Source organism: Cetorhinus maximus, chromosome 30 (genome assembly GCF_964194155.1).
Source record: "Cetorhinus maximus chromosome 30, sCetMax3.hap1.1, whole genome shotgun sequence".
NCBI lineage: Eukaryota > Metazoa > Chordata > Chondrichthyes > Lamniformes > Cetorhinidae > Cetorhinus > Cetorhinus maximus.
In genome coordinates this window covers 20,421,663-20,441,698 of record NC_135908.1, presented here as the reverse complement: position 1 = coordinate 20,441,698, position 20,036 = coordinate 20,421,663, and the positions used below count along the sequence as shown (strand labels likewise).

At 45.2% G+C, this 20,036-nt stretch overlaps 1 protein-coding gene across 1 annotated transcript in view; it reads left to right on the top strand.

Moving 5' to 3' along the window:
* The window catches only part of sv2 (synaptic vesicle glycoprotein 2), a 73,237-nt gene extending 56,451 nt beyond the window's left edge, over positions 1-16,786 (top strand). Inside the window, exons 8-13 of the mRNA XM_078532575.1 lie at positions 3,428-3,517; positions 5,213-5,301; positions 8,732-8,871; positions 10,797-10,892; positions 14,258-14,417; positions 16,153-16,786. Coding sequence (XP_078388701.1) covers positions 3,428-3,517; positions 5,213-5,301; positions 8,732-8,871; positions 10,797-10,892; positions 14,258-14,417; positions 16,153-16,336 — 759 coding nt within the window. The 3' untranslated portion in view covers positions 16,337-16,786. The remainder of the gene's footprint in view (positions 1-3,427; positions 3,518-5,212; positions 5,302-8,731; positions 8,872-10,796; positions 10,893-14,257; positions 14,418-16,152) is intronic.
* The last annotated feature ends 3,250 nt before the right edge of the window (positions 16,787-20,036 follow it).

Sequence of the window (20,036 nt, the reverse complement as noted above, 5' to 3'; positions counted from 1 at the left end):
TCTTCATTCCCAGGCAGGACAACCCAAGGTTTCATGTCGAGAAAGCAGCATTCCAACAGCTCAAGGCTGATGTCCAAAGACAAATCCAAAAGATAAAGGACATGTGATGGGAGGAGAAAGTCCTAGAGATCCAAAGGTTTGCTGAGCGCCATGACATGCGAAGCCTTTTTGAAGCCACAGAGACCGCCTATTGAGTGAGGCCAAATGGACGAGGCCCTCTTTGCTCACAGGATGGTGTTTCTCTTCCTAAGGATGACAATGCCATTCGTCAATGTTGGAAAGAACATTTTGAACAACTTTTCAACCATGAATCCACAGTAGCAACTGATACTCTCCAGTCTATCCCCCAGTACCCTGTGGTAGAACCCATGGGTGAGTCACCATTGGTGGGAGAACTGCAGCAAGTTCTGTAGCTGGTAGTGAAGAGGATAGCTGTCCACTCCAGAATGATGATAATGGTTTGGTTGAGTGGGCAGAGAAGTGGCAAATGGTATTCGATCTGGAAAAGTACAAGTGATGCTTTTGGGGAAGGCAAACAAAGCAAGGGAATACTCAATAAACAGGTAGCTATTGAGAGGGGTTGAGGAAGTGAGAGACCTTGGAGTGCATGTCCACAGGTCCCTGAAGGTGGCAGGACAGGTGGACAAGGTGGTCCAGAAAGCATGTGGAATGCTTTGATAAAGGCAAAATACTGTGGTTGCTGGAAATCTGAAACAAAAGCAAAAGGTGCTGGAAAAACTCAGCAGGTCTGACAGCTTCGGTGGAGAGAAAGACGGAGTTAACCTTTCGGTTCCGTATGATCCGTTCTGGTAAAGAGTCATACGGACTCGAAACGTTAACTCTGTCTTTCTCTCCACAGATGCTGTCAGACCTCCTGAGTTTTTCCAGCATTTTTTGCTTTTGTGTAGATATGGAATGCTTTCCTTTATTGAGCAAGGTATTGAATACAAAAGCAGGGATGTAATGATGGAACTGTATAAAACCCTGTAATTTTGAGTACAGTTCTGGTCGCCACATGACAGGAAGGACATAATTGCTCTGGAGAGAGTACAGAGAAGATTTACAAGAATATTGCCAGGGCTTGAAAATTGTAGCTATGAGGAGCGATGGAATAGGGTAGGGTTTTTTCCCTTAGTAAGGAGGAGGCTAAGGGGTGACCTAATTGAGGTTTACAAAATTGAAGGGCCTAGATAGGGTAGACAGGAAAGACTTGTTTCCTCTAGCTGAGGGGTCAGTTACCAGATTTAAGGTAAAAGGATTAGAGGGGACATGAGGAAAAGCTTTTTCACCCAGAGGATGGTGGGGGTGTCTGGAATTCACTGCCTACGTTGGTCGTTGAGGCTGAAACACTCAACTCATTTAAAAGGCACCTGGATCTGCATCTGAAGTGCTGTAACCTGCAAGGATACAGACCAGGTGCTGGAACGTGGGATTAAAATGAGAGGCTAGTTACTTTTTTCTCTTTAGCTGGTGCAGACACGATGGGCTGAATGGCCTCTTTCTGCCCTGTAACTTTTCTGTGGTTCTAAGCAATCAAACAGGTGAAAAACAACAAAGCCAGTAGCCCCGATGTTATTCTAGCTGAGGCCTTCAAAGCTGGTGGGCTTATGCACACATCCCGACTCCATGTACTCATCCCAAGGATTTGACGAAAAAATACCCCCCATTCCTGACTTTAGGAATGCAAAGATCATAACAATCTTCAAGGAGGGAGATAAATCATACTGTGGAAACTATCGAGGTATCTCTGTCTTGTCCATAGCAGGAAAGATCCTGACACACATTCTCCTGAATCACCTACTTCCTGTGTCTGTGGAAGTCCTCCCAGAGACAGAATGTGGCTTTAGACCTTCCAGAGGAACCTCTGACATGGTTCTTGTTGCCAGACAGATCCAAGTAAAATGTCGAGAACAAAACCAGGAACTCTTCACTGCGTTCGTCAGCCTGACCAAAGCATTTGACTCAGTAAATCATGAGACTCTGTGGATTGTGCTCAAAGATTTGGACGTCCAAGAAACTTCATCATCATCTTGCGGTTGCTTCATGATGATATGAGTAGGATCCAAAACAGATGCCTTCAAAACCCAGACCGGGGTCAAGCAAGGCTGTGTGACAGCCCCCATAATATTTTCAATCTACCTCATCAAAGGTCAACTGCCCCCTGCTGTCAGTATTAAATACCATCTAGATAGAAAACTCTTTGACCTCAGTCGCCTCTGTGCCAAAGTTTAACTGACCACCATAGACACATGATCTACAGTTTGTGGATGACTGCAGTGTCGTTGCCCACTCTGCACCAGATTTGCAAGCCACCCTCGATCTCCTAAACTCTGCGCACAAGAAACTTGGCCTGTCCAAAGCAGAACTGTTATATCAACCCACGCCGGGACGGCCAAATATTCCATCTCCCGTATATATTGAAGGAGACACTCTGGAATATGTAGAGCACTTCCCATACCTTGGCAGCCACCTCTCTCAAAGGGCCACCACTGACAAGGAGATCCAACACCAGATCAGCTGCACCAGCTCCGCCTTCCATAAACTATGGCAGCGTGTGTTTTATAACAAAGACCTCCGCAAGTCAGGTGTGCAGCGCAGTGGTCATCACCGTGCTCCTTTACTGCAGTGAGGACTATGTATCAGCACATGAGAGAAATTTCACCAGCTCTGCCTCTGTCACATCCTCCGGATTCAATAGGAGGACCACTGAACAAATGCCTAGTGTCCTTCTTGAAACCAGCTCCACAAGCGTTCAGGCAAAACTGCAAAATCAACTTGGATGAACAGGCCGCTGTGTCCACTTGGCTGAAAGCCATTCCCTCCGCCAGATCCTGTTCTCTTAACTCTCAACGTTCCTGGGGAGGACAAAGAAAATGCTTCAAAGGCACTCTGAAGCTCTCCATGAAAGGCGGTGGCATTGACATTAATGACTGGGAGGGACTTGTTACCAATCATTCAGAATGGCAACTACTTGTCCATCAGGCTGTATCGCACTTTGACACCAACGTATTAATGATGAGGCAGAGTGAAGGGTGAAAAGGAAGCAATCCTGCACTCTGGACCCCATCACCACGTCCAGTCCCGTGTGCAAGAAGATCTTTGGGCTGAAAATCGACCTGTTCAGTCACATGAAGACCCATGGCAGAAATTTGAAAGCTCGAGTAGATGACAACTGACAATGCCCAGTACTGGGTGTCATAGTGATCATTGCTGGGCCCTCAGTTATTTACAAACTCCCCGCCCCTGCCCCTTCCCCGCCACACCCCTGCCCCGCCCCCACACTCCTGTTGACCTGCTCGTCTGCCCGACCCCATGAGTTTATGTTCTCTCTCTCTCTCTCTCGTTTGGATATTTTGCATTCTGTTCAGAAGTTGTCATTTCCCTGTTTAAGCAGCTGATTCCTTTGTATTTTTGTGTTGGTTCCCAGGTTGAGCGCCTCCTGATGCCTTCTGCTGAGAAATGCAGCATAAAGTTTTACGACAGTCGGGCTGATTGTTTCTCACACCAGATAATGAAGGTACAATCTTCACATGTCGCGCTCGGTTTGTTGTGTACAAACATTGCTGTTTTACAGTTATGGAAAGAATAAAAAACTTGCATTTTGACTGTGCCTTTCACAACCTCGGGACGCCCCAAGGCATTTTATAGACAATGAAGTGTAGCCATTGTAGTAATGTAGGAAAGCAATTTGTGCACAGCAAGCTCCCACAAACAGCAACGTGATAATGACCAGATCATTTCTTTCAGTGATGTTGGTTGAAGGATAACTATTGAACAGAACACCAGGAAAGATACTAGCGTTCCTTGTCAAAGACAGAATGAATTCTTACTTGGAGAGAGGCATGGAATATTAAGGCACAGCCAGCACAGATTTGTTAAAGGCAAATTGTCTGACTAACCTGACGGAGTTATTTGGAGTAACAGAGACGGTTGATGAAGCTAGGACAGTAGATGTTGTATCTAGGGGCTTTCGAAAGGCATTTGATCAATTCCCCCCATAACTGATTTATTCGGGAAGTGGCGCACAATATTGAAGGGATGGCGGGGTGATTAAGCGATAGGGGCAGAGTGTAGTAATGAGCAGATGTTGTCCTGACTGAAGAGAAGTATGCAGTACCCCAGGGATCAGTATCAGTGTCAATACCACTGCTCTTCTCACATATAAGTGACCTGGGCATAGATATACAGAGTTCAGTTTTGAAGTTTGTGAATAATACAAAACTTAGTAAGGCAGTAAATAGTGAGTAGAATAATTGCAGGCTTCAGGAGGACTTGGACAGGTTGGTGTAATAGACAGCCATGTGACTTGATACAGGTAAGTGGGAAGTTCAACACTTTGAAATGAACTGGAAAGGCAGCAGCATCCAGATGGCCCCATTTTGAGGGGTTGCAATAGCCAAGGGATGAGGGATGTGAAGCTGAAGCTGACAGGACAGGTTGACAAAGTGGTTAAAGTATATGAGATATCTGGCTTTGTAAATAGGGGCATTGAATACCAGAACAAGGAAGTCACGCAAAACCTTTACAGAATCTCTGGCTCAATGTCAGCCGGAGTATTATGTACAATTCTGGGCACTGCACTTTAGGATGGAGGTTGAGGCTCTGGGGAGGGTGCTGAGGAGATTTACCAGGGCTGATTGACTTCAGATATGTGGAGAGATTGGAGAAGCTGGGATTGTTATTAGAGAAGGGCAAGTTAAGGAGAGACCTAATGAAATGATGAGGGGTTTCCATAGAGCAAGCAGGCTGAAACTGTTTCCTCTGACATGTGGATCAGTAACTAGAGATCATTGATTGAAAACACTGGAGAGAACCAGAGGGGAAATATACTGTAGAACACCAGCATTGATCTCTGGGGAACTCTGCAGTCCAATAGGATCCCAGCACTGACCCCTGAGGAATGCTACAGTCCAATAGGATCCCAGCACTGACCCCTGAGGAATGCTACAGTCCAATAGGATCCCAGCACTGACTCCTGGGGAATGCTACAGTCCAATAGGATCCCAGCTTTGATCCCTGGGGGCTCCGCAGTGCATTTCCCCAGCCCAATATATTTCCCCTAACTAGTACTCGCTCCTTCCCCTCTCTCCCCATTACTTCTCGACCTTTCATTTCAGCTAGAATGTCTATTCCTGAAGCTTGTATGTGGACTTCAGCGCACAAGCAAGTGCTGATCAAAAGGTGCTGTTAACAATCCTGTTCTTATTTTCAGGGGCTGGATCCCATCAGGAAGATTCTTGCCCAGAAGTTTCGAGTAACATCGATTCTTCTCTCCATCATCTTCTTCAGTATCTCCTTTGGGTGAGTCAGTCCGAAAACAGAACCTTGGGCAAACTGGGCTCAGTTTCTTCCTCTGTTTTCCAAAAGTTGTTGATTTTGGGCTGATTCCCTTGGCCATTCTTGGTTGGTGAAGATGGACACCAAGTGTGGATGGGCTTTTAACTGGTGGAGGCATCAGAGCCAAGACTGAGCCGCTCTCTACCTGCTGTCCATGTGCACACCTACCGTCTGGAAGTGGGTAACTAGATAGTCAGGGGGCGTGTGGGGAGGCAGTGTCACTGGACAGCGAGTAGGTGGGCGTCAGTGATCTGGAGAGGAATCTGTGGCCAGTGTCTTAGTCCCCTCTAATCGAGGTGCTCTTTTTTAATTTATTCATGGTATGTGGATGTCACTGGCTAGACCAGCATTTATTGCCCATCCCTAGTTGTCCTTGAGAAGGTGGTGGTGAGCTGCCTTCTTGAACCGCTGCAGTCCCTATGGTGTAGGTACACCCACAGTGCTGTTAGGGAGGGAGTTCCAGGATTTTGACCCAGCGACAGTGAAGGAACGGCGATATATTTCCAAGTCAGGATGTTGAGTGGTTTGGAAGGGAACTTCAAGGTGTTGGTGTTCCCTTGTGTCTGCTGCCCTTGTCCTTCTAGCTGGTATTGGTTGCGGGTTTTGGAAGATCAGCGTCCGCACATTACAATTTAAATCTAGGCTCTGACTTTTAGCTGTATAGTAGTGTTTAATCTCTCCTATGTAATGGTTTACCCTCCTATAGTAGTTTAACCCCTCTCTTCACCAGGACATTATTATTGGAAGCTTGTGCGAATGGATTCTGATTGTTCAGAACCTGGTTCCATGGGTGGTGTAATGAGTAAACATTAAAACCCACTGTCCAGTCAGCTCTGCAACATGGGCTGAAAGGTTGAATTGGAATTGGCAGGTTGACTGCCTGCAGGATGGCCAGAAGGAATGCTCACAATGCATTGATATTAGTGCCTGTTGTTGGGGACCAGAGTTGAGGGAGCTTCTGACTATGTCTCACTCGACATTAGGGTGTGTCAGTACACCTGCTGTATTCCACACTGATATCTCCCACCTCAATTGGCAAAAACTATAAATTAAGTTCCTAATGGTGTGAATTTGTGCATGTTTCTATCCAATAAAGCAGCCTGAAATATTTTTGTGAAACGGAGACTGGGCAGGTGAATGAAGATGTCCCAATACCACCAGTCAGGCTGCTGACTTATGAGACCTAATTAGCAGCTCTCAGAGTGTTTGCGAATTCTTCTCTGGTCTGGTTCTGTAGGGGTTTGATTCAGTTGTTCACCAGAATAGACCTGAATGGAGGGTATTTCCAAGTGTTACACCGTCACACTTCTCACTGTGGGGTCAAGGAGTTGGTGCCTGGTGAGGGGGTTGTGGGCTGCGGCACCACACTTTCTGCTTTCTTGGACCAGCATTTGTTGCCCATCCCTAATTGCCCTTGAACTGAGTGCCTTGCTAGGCCTTTTCAGAGGACAGTTAAGAGTCAACCACATTGCTGTGGGCCTGGAGTCACAAGCAGGTCAGACCAGGTAAGGTGGCAGATTTCCTTCTCTAAAGGACGTTGTTTTATTTTAGTGAACCAGATGGGATTTTACGACAATTGACGGTTTCATGGTCACCATTACCGAGATTAGCTTTCAATTCCAGATTTATTAATTGAATTTAAACTCCACCAGCTGCCATGGTGGGATTTGAACCCATGTCCCCAGAGCATTAGCCTGGGCCTCTGGATTACTAGTCCAGTGCCATTAACACTGCCCCACTGTCTTCCCATTAAATTCCTCATCACCAACCAACCAGGGCGATTCTGGGAGAGGCTGGGGGAAATTGGTTGTCTTCATGGATTTAGGGCTTCCCAGTTGAAAAATCCTGTGATTAATGGGATGAGGGGTTTGCCCTATGATGAGAGGCTGAGTGAATTGGGCCTGTATTCTCTGGAGTTTAGAAGAATAAGAGGTGATCTCATTGAAACATACAAGATGCTGAAAGGACTTGATACTGAGAGGTTGTTTCCCCTGGTCGGGGAATCTAAAACACGGGGGCACAGTCTCAGGATAAGGGGCCGATCATTTGGAACTGAGATGAGGAGAAATTTCTTCACTCAAAGGGTTGTGAATCTTTGGAATTCTCTACCCCAGAGGGTTGTGGATGCTTCATCGTAGAGTATGTTTGAGGCTGGAATAGGCAGATTTTTGGTGTCTCAGGGAATGAAGGGATTTGGGAACGGGCGGGAAAGCGAAGTTGAACCCCAAGATCAGCCATGATCGTATTGATTGACGGAGTAGGCTCGACAGGCTGTATGGTCTACCCCTGCTCCTATTCTTTATATTCTTATGTTGGTCACAGTAGAGCATGATGCAAGAACTGAAGAGTAGATATAAACAGAAGAGGGGAATAAGCCAGGGTGAAAGGGGTTTGATATATTGGTGTTTCCACACACTATTAAAGGGGAGTCGTTCAGCTTGGTGCCTGTGGTTACCTCATAAAGTCAAAGGGAAGGTAGAACTATTAGGAGGCAGCTGTGAGTTACCTGAGAATAGCTTTCTTCTCTCTCCCTTGGCAACACCAAAGATGGGCTGTTGATAAGTGAAGGCAGACAGCCACAGCTGTGTTCCAGCACCTGCACTGGGATTAATAAAATTGGGTGGGGGGTGGTGGTGGAGGCTGGGGTAGGAAAGAGGGGGTCTGGTTAAATAAAATCTCTGTGAGGCTGGTGTGGATCACGATGACCCGGAAACAATCACTGCTTCTGATCTGCTACAATCTCACGTCACCATCGCCGTGTGGAAAAGTGAATCCATTTCTGATGCACGACTCCACTTGTACTTGGTTTCTTGATGCACATGATTCATTCTATAGGAAAAAGACTATTTGCAAATCCTCCATAGGGATGCAGCCAGTAATTAAAATTAAGCCAGGGTAGATTTTTGGCTCAGACGACTATTATTGACTGGAGCAGGATATTATTTGGCACTTGAGAGGCTTAAACACAATCTGGTCAAGTACTCCAGCCCAGTGCTGAGGGAGTGCTGCACTCTCTGAGGTACCTTCTTTCTGATGAGATGCTAAACCCACTTGCCCTTTCGTTAAGATCCTGTGACATTATATTTTGCAGAAGAATACCCGAATGGTCCCAGGAATGGGGGGAACTTTATTGACAAGGTTAGGTTTGAGAAGCTGGGGCTGTTAAGATTGAGTGAAGATTTGATAGAGGTGTACTCTATAGAGCTCCTGTAAGAGCTTGCTGTGTGTAAATTGGCTGTGGCATTTCCTACATTACAACAGTGACTACATTTCAAAAAGTACTTCCATCAGCTGTAAAGTCAGAACATGAAAGGTGCTATATAAATGCAAGTCTTTTTATGTCGCCCTCCCCTCAGGGATTTGGGTAACTGATTCACTGTTTCCCCTTTCCCAGGTATTATGGTCTGTGGATGTGGTTTCCTGAGCTGCTCAAACGGATCGAGACCAGCGGTGGCTCCGCCTGCTCCAGTATCCAAAACAGTTCCAGCGATGAGGGTGCAGAAAATCTCACCTGCTACCCGGTGAAAACAGTGGGTGGGTGTCAACTTGAGTTCGTTGGGAACTCCTCTCTCTCTCGTGTGTCGGGTTTGGAGGGGTGGTTGGGAGAGAATTCGACCACTTTCCAGTCATCTACAGTTCTTAAAAAGTTCATTCTTTTTCCCACCTGGAAGCATCTCCGCTTTCCATGGTTTTGAGTTTTCATTCCTGTGATATTATTGCTACAGGTCTATTAGAGAGAATGTGGCTGATTATTAGACAATGCTGTCTGCAGTGCCTAGTACAGAGTTTGAATAGAGTAGTGATTTACAGTAAAAACACAAGGAACTTGTGGGCTGTGAAACTCTTGGGATTTCGAGCTATTCTTGACTCGGAGTCCAAACCGGGGTTTGTTTGTGCAAGTTCATCGATTAGGGATTAGAAATGAAACAGTCTGATGTAGGGAGTGCATTTCCAGTAAACCCTGCCTGTGGTTTGTGCTCTGGTCTCCTTCAGCAGCCTCTCCCTCATCAGTCAGTCCTGCAGGACCTGTGAACCTTTTCCTTCACCGCTTGGTGAGAGGACATATCTGCAGTAATGTCATTCAAATTTCTTGATGTATTCCAGTATCTTCAGAAAGTAATGTTTTGGGACACAGTGTATGGGTCATTTTGAGACATGAGGTGGTGAGTGTAGTGAGCTCGAGAGCAACAGGTGACTTTGGAGCCTATGATTCCCAGAGCTGTCCACTGGGATTTTCCTTGTTTCATTCCTGGGTCTGTCGTAGACTCATTGATAGAGATTGATTGATTATTTCCTGTGGATACCAGGATGGCAGAAGGTGATCAAGATGGGCCTTTGGCCTTTTTCTATCCAGTAATTCTGTATCGGGTGTGAGCTGCAGTGTGGAGCTGAAATAGCCACTCTAATCTTGACGCTCATTGACTGTCGGGCCTTCTCCGTTCAGATCACTCGCAGTACTTCATACCTACCTTGGTTCATGTATTTTGCCAGGAATTTGTCTTGTTGGGTGTTCATTTTGACTCCCCCTAGTTTTCTTCCTCCTCATCCCGAATGGTTCTCCAGACAGTGACTGATGTTGGGGTAGGGTCTGATTTTGCAGACACTGGCTGGGGTATTAGGGTCGGGTACTGTGGACATAGGCTGGGGGGGGGTCAGGTTCTGTGGGCTGGAGCTGGGGACGGGGTCAGGATCGGGACTGGGGTCGGGGAGTCAGGTTCTGGAGACTGGTGTCAGGATCGGAGGGGGGTTCTGGAGACTGGGGTCAGGATCAGGGCTGGGGTTGGGGGGTGGGTCAGGTTCTGGGGGCTGGGGTCAGGTTCTGCAGACCTTGCTGTTATGGCTGCTGAGTGAGTCCTTGTATTCACAGCTTCTCACCATGAGTCAGTGGATAACTGATTAGAAGCAGGAATCTTTGCTACTTTCCTTTTCTCTCTGCTCCAACTTAACAATGGATAATCCAATTTAATGTTCCCACTCACACTTGTTTCAGTGACATTGATATTTGCCTCAATTCGGGAACTGTCTCCCTCAAGAAACTCTGACCACTGAGGCAGTTAGAGCTTTTGAGGGCGATCGATTTCTGTTGGGTAAGGGGGTATCATGAGGCAAAGGTGGGGTAATGGGAGTTGAGGTACATATTATTACAATCACAGAAACAGGCCACTTGGCCCATCTGGTCTGTGCTGGTGTTCAGGCTCCTCGCAAGCTGCATCCTCCCTCCCCTTCTCACCCCATCAACATGTGTTACTGATCTGCCATAATCCGATCTCCAGTCCCAAAGCACGCGATGCATTTCCACACTCTGCCATCTGAATAACTGACAGTCAGACATTTAAAGAAAATGTCATCCTTGGGGTCTCTTAAAGATAGAATCATCTCGCGGCCGCAATTAATTTTCATCTCTCCCTCTTTCTTTCTTGGTTTTTTTCTTGAAAGATTTTTTCTCTTCTGTTTTGCAGTGTACAAAGAAGGATTTATAATAGCTGCTGCCAATCTTCCTGGTAATATCTTCACTATCTTACTGATGGATCTGCTGGGAGGCAAGCTACTGCTTTGTGAGTAACAAACAGGAAGAACTCCAGAAGTGAAATGGAAGAGAGGTAGCACAGTGTGAGGAGCTGTTTGCAATTCACGTCAGTGTTAATTGCCCGGAAAAAAAACCTGCTCTTACATAGCACCTTCCACATTCCCGACATATTCTCACAGCACTCTCCAGCCAGTGAATCACTTGTGAAATGCAGTCACTGCTGTTCTGCAATAGTTACCCGCGGCAAATAATAAACAGAAAGAGTGAGCTGTGGATCCAACTTGTTGGTTGGGGGCGACTCCTCAGATACTGAAGCAGTCCATGTCCATATGCAGCAAGACCTGGACAATATCCAGGCTTGGGCTGACAAGTGGCAAGTAACATTCGTGCCACCCAAGTGTCAGGCATATGACCATCTCCAACAATAGAGAATTTAACCATCACCCCATGCCATATAAATACTGTGGCAACAAGAGCAGGTCAGAGGCTAGGAATCTTGTGGCAAGTAACTCACCTCCAGACTCCCCAAAAACTGTCCACCATCTATAAGGCAGAAGTGTGATGGAATACTCTCTACTTGCCTCCAGCAGCACTCAAGAAGCTTGACACCATTCAGGACAAAGCAGCTCGCTTGATTAGCACCCCATCCACAAACATGCACTCCCTCCATCACGACGCGCGGTGTGTACCACCTACAAGATGCACTGCAGGAACTCGTCAAGCGTCCTTAGACAGAACCTTCCAAACTCAGGACCGCTACCATCTAGAAGGACAAGGGCAGCAGATAGATGGGAACACCACCACCTGGAAGTTCCCCTCCAAGTCACTCACCATCCTGACTTGGAAATATATCACCGTTCCTTCACTGTCGCTGGGTCAAAATCCTGGAACTCCCTCCCTAACAGCACTGTGGGTGTACCTATGCCACATGGACTGCAGTGGTTCAAGAAGGCAGCTCACTACCACCTTCCTGAGGGCAAATAGGGATGGGCAAAACTGATGGCCCGGCCAGCAAAGCCCACATCCCATGAACAAGTCAAAAAAATCTTAGCTAAGACAAGGGAGAATTCCTTTGCTGCTCTTTGAATAGTGATGAGATTTTTGACATCAACTTGAAGAGAGGGATGGTTCCTTGGTTCTAAGTCTTTGAAAGACAGCACCTGCAACAGTGCTACATTCCCTCGGTACTGCACTGAAGTGTCAACTCAGATTATGTCCTGAAGTCTCTGATGGTGGTGGGGGGGGGGGGGGGGTGGGTGGGGGGGGGGGGGTGCAACTTTCTTAGACGTGACAGCATACATCAGAAGCATCACAGTGCCTTTTTTGTTGTTGTTGTTCCTCATTCTTGCTAGTTTGCACTAAAAAAAATGAACAGATGCTCCCATCCTGAAAGCCTTGTGCGCTTCACAACTCTTCTCCCACCCACCCTGACCAAATATGATCTGGTAGGCTGCAGCCTGCCCGACAACAGGTACCCCTGCCAATAGGATACCCAACAACAGGTACCCCTGCCAATAGGATACCCAACAACAGGTATCTGCACTGGGGAACAGGAGGTGTGTTTCCATCAAATATTAATAGCAGCAAGTTTCTCCTCCTCCCTCACCCACTTCCTGACCATCAGGCTAAGAACTGTAGTAGTTCACCTCGCTGTGGCGATGAGGATCAGAGAATGGTGCTAGTTACAGACTTGGAAAGAGCAACTCTAAGATTTAAACTTAGTCCATCCCAGACTTAATGACCCAGTATGGAGTGCTGAAGACTTCCAACATTGATTCCTGAGGCCATTGTGGAGTGGAGGCTGCTCGCTCTAGGTAATGCTTTTAGTTATACAAGTAAGGCCCTAAAAGCTGGAAACTAATCAAAAGGGTTTGAATCAATGCAGAAAATACCCATTTTACTCACCTTTTAAAATACAGTTTCGGTGGTGATGTTCAAGGTGAACTATTTCACTGGTTGTCATGGCCGGTACCTAATGCAATGGGGTAGTGGGGTTTATGTGGCTGTGGATACCAGATCCTTGAAATTTGCAGCAAAAGGAAAAGGACATGAATTTATACGGCGCCGTTCACGGCCACCTCAAAGTGTTTTACAGCCAATTACCTAATTTTTGAAGTGTAGCCATTGGTGTAATGTAGGAATCCTGGCAGCCAATCTGTTCAAACTCCCACCAACAGCAATATAATTAGCAGCTAGTTGGTTTTAGCGATGTTGATTGAGGGATAAATATTGGCCAGAACACGGGAGAGCTTCCCTGCTCCTCTTCGAAATAGTGCCATGGGATCTTTTACAACCACCCAAGCGGGCAGATGGGGCCTTGGTTCAGTATCTCCTCTGAGGGATGACACCTGCGACAGTGCAGCACTCCCTCTGTACTGCAATGGAGTGTTGGCCTTGATTTTTGTGCTGAAGCCCTGGAGTGGAACTAGAATCCAAAACCTTGTGAGTCAGAGGAAAGAGTGTTACCCACAGAGTAAAAGGGGAAGAATCCCTTTGCATTTGGGGCAGCACTTGATTTTAAAATGGCTGTTAAATATCCACAACATCGAGGTCCAAATATTAATACTGAGACCAGTAGCCTTTTACTGTTACTTCTCGCTGGCAGAGTTTTGAATAGTTTTTTGTCTAATGAACTTAAGTTGGATCTGCTATCTGTATAGTTAAGCTTGGCACCGCTTAGGAAGTCAATAATTGAGCTGGCTTTGGGATTGATAAAGAGCAGCTCTGCCTCTGTCGTCTTCTGAGCTGCTTTTTATTGGGATCGTTTAGACAAGATACATTTTTGTGGGAAGAAAATTTTGGAATTCCATTGGTTTAAAAATCCCTTGGTCCACATGAAATGGGAATTGTCTCCTCGGAATTTACAGTCAAGGAATGATGGGCTAATTTAAGAGTTGTTGACTGGGTGGTCATAAATGTGGGAATTTATCCAGATCCCTCCCTTAACTGCTTTTCTGTTGCCCAGCTGAAATATTAGCACCAGGCAGCTAACTGAGGGACTGAGTGAAGCACACAAACTTAGTTATCTATCAACAAGTCAATCAGAACTACCAACCTTACAAAGGCAACTTCCATTTGAAGTATTGGTACAGAGACCAATCAGAGGCTGAGTCTCTGATGATCCTGTGCACTCCTACAATTTAAATGGAGGGGGCGGGGGGGCAGTAAAAAAGGGTCAACGTTGTCCTTCGAAGGACAGACCCTGCCGAATGTTATTGCTCGAGTTGTGCATGAAATTAGTGATGGTTAGCTAACCGCTTTTAGCAATACTCGTGCTCCTGGGGACACACAACCAATGAATAATAGTATTGATAATTACTGTGATTTGAAGGGTAGATGACTAATTAAATTGGCAAGCTGGGTGGTAATTTTTTTTCATGCTTTGCCTCCTAGGTGCCAGTCTATTTCTCTCCGGTGTCAGTGTGTTCTTCATCTGGGAAGTGACAACTAAAATCCAGAGCTTGATTGTGTCTTGTGTGTTCAGTGCCATCTCAGTCATTGCCTGGAACTCGCTTGATGTCATCGGGCTAGAATTGTATCCCACTCAACTGCGGTAGGTTTCAGTTTAAAATCAAGACGTCGGTTTCTTCTGGAATGTTTTACCCTCTCAAACATTAGTGCATTGTTCACGGAGGGGGGTGAGGTGGAATCACTTTCCAGGAGTTTAGGGAACTGTCTGTACGGTAACTGAATTTAAATATTGTAAAGGGTTGAGCTGGGTCAGAAACCTACTTGCATTTTATTCCTAGTTCAATAGATGCATCAAAATAAGCCACATTTAAAAACCGAATTGAATGCAAGTTGACCAGCTTTATACTGATATGTAATCGTCCCATAGGAACAGGTCGAGGCTATTTAACTTCGTCTGTTCTGCCTTTCAATGAGATGATGATTAACCTGGCATCTAATTCCATATACCAACTTTTGCCCCATAGCCCTTAATACCTTTGATAGATTTTTATCATCCAATCTCATTTAAAATGTCAGAGAGCTATTGGGGAGGATCACAAGACTTTTAACTGATAGAAGAGTATTAATCCTGGAGGAATTCTCTATTTTCCTTTAGTGGTGCAGAAGTATAACCGAGACTGAGAAGGATGGAAGTGCCATTTTGGCTCAACGATTTCATGGCCTAGCAACAACTGGTTTTGAAGCTCCCAATGTTTCATCAACCTTTCAGAAAATAAATTCTTCATGTTTCCATTTTATTTTTGTATTAGTCTGGGTTAAATTTTTTGTACCTCCCATGAAAACCCTTCATAATCCTCCTTTCCAGGTCGTAGAATGCAAATTTCTTTTTAGCTCCTAGTCTTGGCGTTGATGTCGTTCTGTGCATCCTCTCTGCTGCATGTACTTATTAATAGTCTACATGACAAGTACAGTGAGATCTGTGCACTGTCAGGCTTTGGTATAATTTCTAGATATATTCTAATCTGGCTGCATGAGTAAAGGCAAAATCTCATACTAAAAAGACCATTTATTTTCTGTACCCTTTATCTAGGCAGTGTAAACAGAGAATGGGTAATTAAAGATTATGTAGCTTGCAGTTGGAATTCTTTCAGTTAAAGCATTGTTTTCAACTAGAAAAAAAGGGGACTGAATTTGATCTAGTTATGCTGCTCAATTATCCTCACTTCACCTAAAGACTGGCCTTGCTGTCCAACACACGAGGGGACTGATCAATAATGAGCTCATCTTTCACTTATGGGTCTTGAGGTATTGCAACTCTGAGTACAATCACAGTTCTTGGTTTTCCGGGAGTGGGACATGAACCCACAACCCTCTGATTCAAAGGCGAGGGTGCTATGAACTGAGCCACAACTGACACCTCTGAGGTATTGCACTTGGAGTTGGATCAAAGTCCTATATACAGTCCTTAATGTTTCAGTTATAAATTAGTTGACAGGTACTGCACACACCTATTTCCATTATCAAATTCCATTATAAATGTGGATAAAGGAAAGTGCAAACTTGCTGTAATTACATCCTTCTGCTGGTCATGGTGGAGCAGTGTCCCCACTGGCAGCTGGGTGTAACTACAGCAAATGTTTATAGGCATTTGCCTTTCAAAGACAAGATTTTACAATGGAAAGCACTGACAGGAAAAACAATATTAAGTCTTTATCAACCTACTATATAGTAATGTTGGCACATTAAAATTATATTGGACCAATATTTCCAAAATGGTTCAGTTTAAAAAAAAATACCAGCATGGTTCTAATGAATGAATGGATGAAGCTTGTTTAATGACTTAAGGATTTTAAAAAAAAAACTTTCTGCCTTGACAGGTCATCTGCCCTTGGATTGTTCACTGGTGTCAGCCGCATTGCCTCCATCCTGGGAAACATTGTGTTCGGGCAGCTGGTCGACATGAACTGTGCTGTGATCATCCTGCTGGTGGCAGTAATGTTTTTTATTGGAAGCCTGGCTGGCCTCAAACTGCCCAACACCAAGCACATAGAATTGAGTTGAGAGGAGTCGAAGGAAAGTTACTGGACCATTTATAATTAGTGCCTTTACCTGTGTGTAAATGTTTTGACTTCAGAGGAGGCTCTGGTTAGCCCTTCCCTGGATTGAGGTATAGTGCGATCAGCCAAGACATAGGAATGTTGCCATATTTTTCAGTGGGGGCAACTAGCCTATTATTACTATATACTATTTTAATGGAGAAACATTTGATTGGACCACAACAGAGCAAGTCTTCTGCTTCAAAAGAGCATTGTCTGTACAGTGTTAAAGTAAATGGTAGGAGATCATACAGTTTATGTGCAGTAAATTGATTAAAAGCTGATCTGCACCTAGAGGGAATCACCTTTAGTTTCTACTTTCTTCTACTGAATGAAGGCCTGTAATAATTCCCCGTCCATCCATCATGGATAAAGACAAAGTGCATTTGCACCTCTTCAGAATGTTACAATCTGGCTAAACAACCTATTTCCCTGCAACAACTACCCTTAACACCTTGGTGTTCCACAAGAGTCAATACTGGGCCCACAACTCATCGTTGGCATCAGCGATTTGAACTGAATTGGGAGTAAGCATTTCAAAAGTGGTAGGCATTGAATCAGGAATATAGAGTTAAATTTGCAGTAAGATAATTCAAACTTAGTCTGCAGTTTATAAATAGGGCAGAGATACAGACATGATCAATAGTAGTGACAAGGCATCAATTTCTGGAGGGATAGAATTGAAAAACATGGGCTGCCCTCTAAAATGGAGATCATGCAGAACACACTGCCTGTGTCACATCCCATTCATCCATCACCACAGGATCACTGACATTGGCTCCTGGTTAAGCAATTTTAAAATCGTTTTTCAAATTCCCTCCAGGGCCCAGCCCCCTCCCCATCTCTAATCCCTGCCCAGCCCCCTCCCCAGCGCTAATAATCCCCCCAGCCCCCTCCCCAGCGCTAATAATCCCCCCAGCCCCCTCCCCAGCGCTAATAATCCCCCCAGCCCCCTCCCCAGCGCTAATAATCCCCCCAGCCCCCTCCCCAGCGCTAATAATCCCCCCAGCCCCCTCCCCAGCGCTAATAATCCCCCCAGCCCCCTCCCCAGCGCTAATAATCCCCCCAGCCCCCTCCCCAGCGCTAATAATCCCCCCAGCCCCCTCCCCAGCGCTAATAATCCCCCCAGCCCCCTCCCCAGCGCTAATAATCCCCCCAGCCCCCTCCCCAGCGCTAATAATCCCCCCAGCCCCCTCCCCAGCGCTAATAATCCCCCCAGCCCCCTCCCCAGCGCTAATAATCCCCCCAGCCCCCTCCCCAGCGCTAATAATCCCCCCAGCCCCCTCCCCAGCGCTAATAATCCCCCCAGCCCCCTCCCCAGCGCTAATAATCCCCCCAGCCCCCTCCCCAGCGCTAATAATCCCCCCAGCCCCCTCCCCAACGCTAATCCCCCTCCAGCCCTATACTCAAGTGGGCTGGATTCTTAGTACGGACCTTGAACATCTGTTTTAGTTGCTTCACTAACGCCAGCTGTCTCTCCAGCAGGCTAGGCCCTAAATCGAGTATTCCCTTGGGCCTTTTAAGCTGCTCATTTAAAACGAAAATTCTTTGAGCTTTTGGTCATCTGTCCAAATGTCAAACAAAATTTTGTATCAAACAAAATCGAAGTGAAATAGCTCAAGGTCCATGATAAAGATAAAGCTGAAGTACAGTACACAGTTCATTTTCAAAAGGATGAGGCACTTAAATATTCACTGACACTTTATCTTTCCTGCTGAGGCTGCAAGTTAGAAGACAGGGAATTCCCAGATAGAAAATGGCTCCAGTAATTATGGGTGGGCTATAAGTCACCAATAAATACAAAGATTTGTATAATGAATGAGGGACAAAGACAATCTTGGCATAGGTCGAGGCAGCTCAAAACAGCAGCTTTCTACAAAATTCCACTTGATAAATTCAGATAAGTTAGTTGGCAGTCTGAAAATCCTTCAGTGGGTGAGCATATGGCAGTGGGTAGGAAATTATATAGCATGTTCCTTGCTTTTTCCGAATCTTCCCATTTCCTGATTGTTGACTGGTGTTGGGTTTATCAGTTATCACAATCAGAAAGGACCTTATAAATAGGGACAGGAACAAAGGATTTTAGTCACATCAGAAGCATCAGTTGTGGGTAATAATTAAAAAGGGAGCCTGCACCCGATTGCAGGTTGTAATATTGCAGCATCATGAGTCTATAGTGTTGGGCACTGACTGCTAGACAGGTAGATGGAGATGCACATCAGCCACAATCTAATTGCATGGCACAGAAGGATTTGGCTGCCTTCTCTTTCTATAAAGAAGCAACTATACTAATATAACATGGACCCTGATTATCTGCAAAGACCAATTATAACTTTGGGAACCAGTGCTGAAATAGTGTTATAAATCCTTGGTGGATAAACCAGCCTCTAGTTTAGGACATGCAGGACTATGTGCAATAATTAACCTTGCCTGCGTTTCTCTTCAGGGAAGAAAAACCAAAGAATGTGCTAATTGAATGCTTGAATATGAAGTTACCTCACTAGCCAGCCAGTCACTCCATCCCTCATTTTGTTTCTACTTTTCTGCTCAGGCAGGTCAGCAGTAGGTAAAAGGGTTATGTTCAAAAACTCAACTTTACTTATCCTCAGTATGTTGCAGTCTGGCTAAAAACCTTGTCTGGAGTTATTCAGACTGATGGATCAGTGTTGGGAAAACAGTGAAATCAGATTAACTGATTTTCACTAAACTCATCAGAAAATACATCTATGCTGATTGACTAACACTCTGGGTGAGACTTTGTTGTGCATAATGTTTTGCTGGAAGTTTATGAACAAACTTATTTTCATGCATCCAATGATGGTCATTCAAGCAGGCATCAGGTACATCTGTTCGAGTCATATTGGACTGGACACTAACTGAGTTTCTTTCTCCACGAATGCTGCTAGACCTGCTGAGATTTTCCAGCACAGACTGTATATCTTTTTTTTTGCTTTGTAACAATAATGGAGAAGCAGAGAATCCAAATGCCTTTAGACTGGAGTTATTGTAGTGTAACTGCAATTGCACCATGAACAGTGTCTTGCTCTAGAGATGGTATCAGAATTTAACTACTTGTAAGAATCATTGCAGCAACTCAAACTTGGTGTATGCTCTATGATCAATCTGTCACTGTACAATCTGCAACATGCCAAGAATAAAGTAATTTTTTCCACATTTGCAGATGAGAATTTATTACCAATCTCATTGCCCTGAACCACTGCAGTCTGTGGTGAAGGTGCTCCGAATAGTCTGATACAACTGGGTAGCTTGTTAAGTCACTTCAGAGGGCAACATATAGTCAGTCACATTGGTGTGTGACTTAGACCCACAGCAGACAAGAGCATGAAACCAGCTATCCTTACTTTGGTCATTCCATTATTACAAATATCCAGTTCTCGTTCTTTGAATTTCTTAGCTGCTATAGAGGCATTTGAACTTATCCAGTAACATTTCCACTATCCTACATCAGGACTCCAGTTAAGTTTGTGAAGCAACTAATGTGCTTGTAGAATCAATCCACAATAGTACTTCAATGATTTCTCCAGGCTAGATTGCTTGGGACTGTCAATTCTGGATTATAGAATGCACAACAATGTGAATCAGCACTGTAGATATAAATTTGCCCAGTGAAGCTCAATGCAAACTGGAGGAACAGCACCTCATCT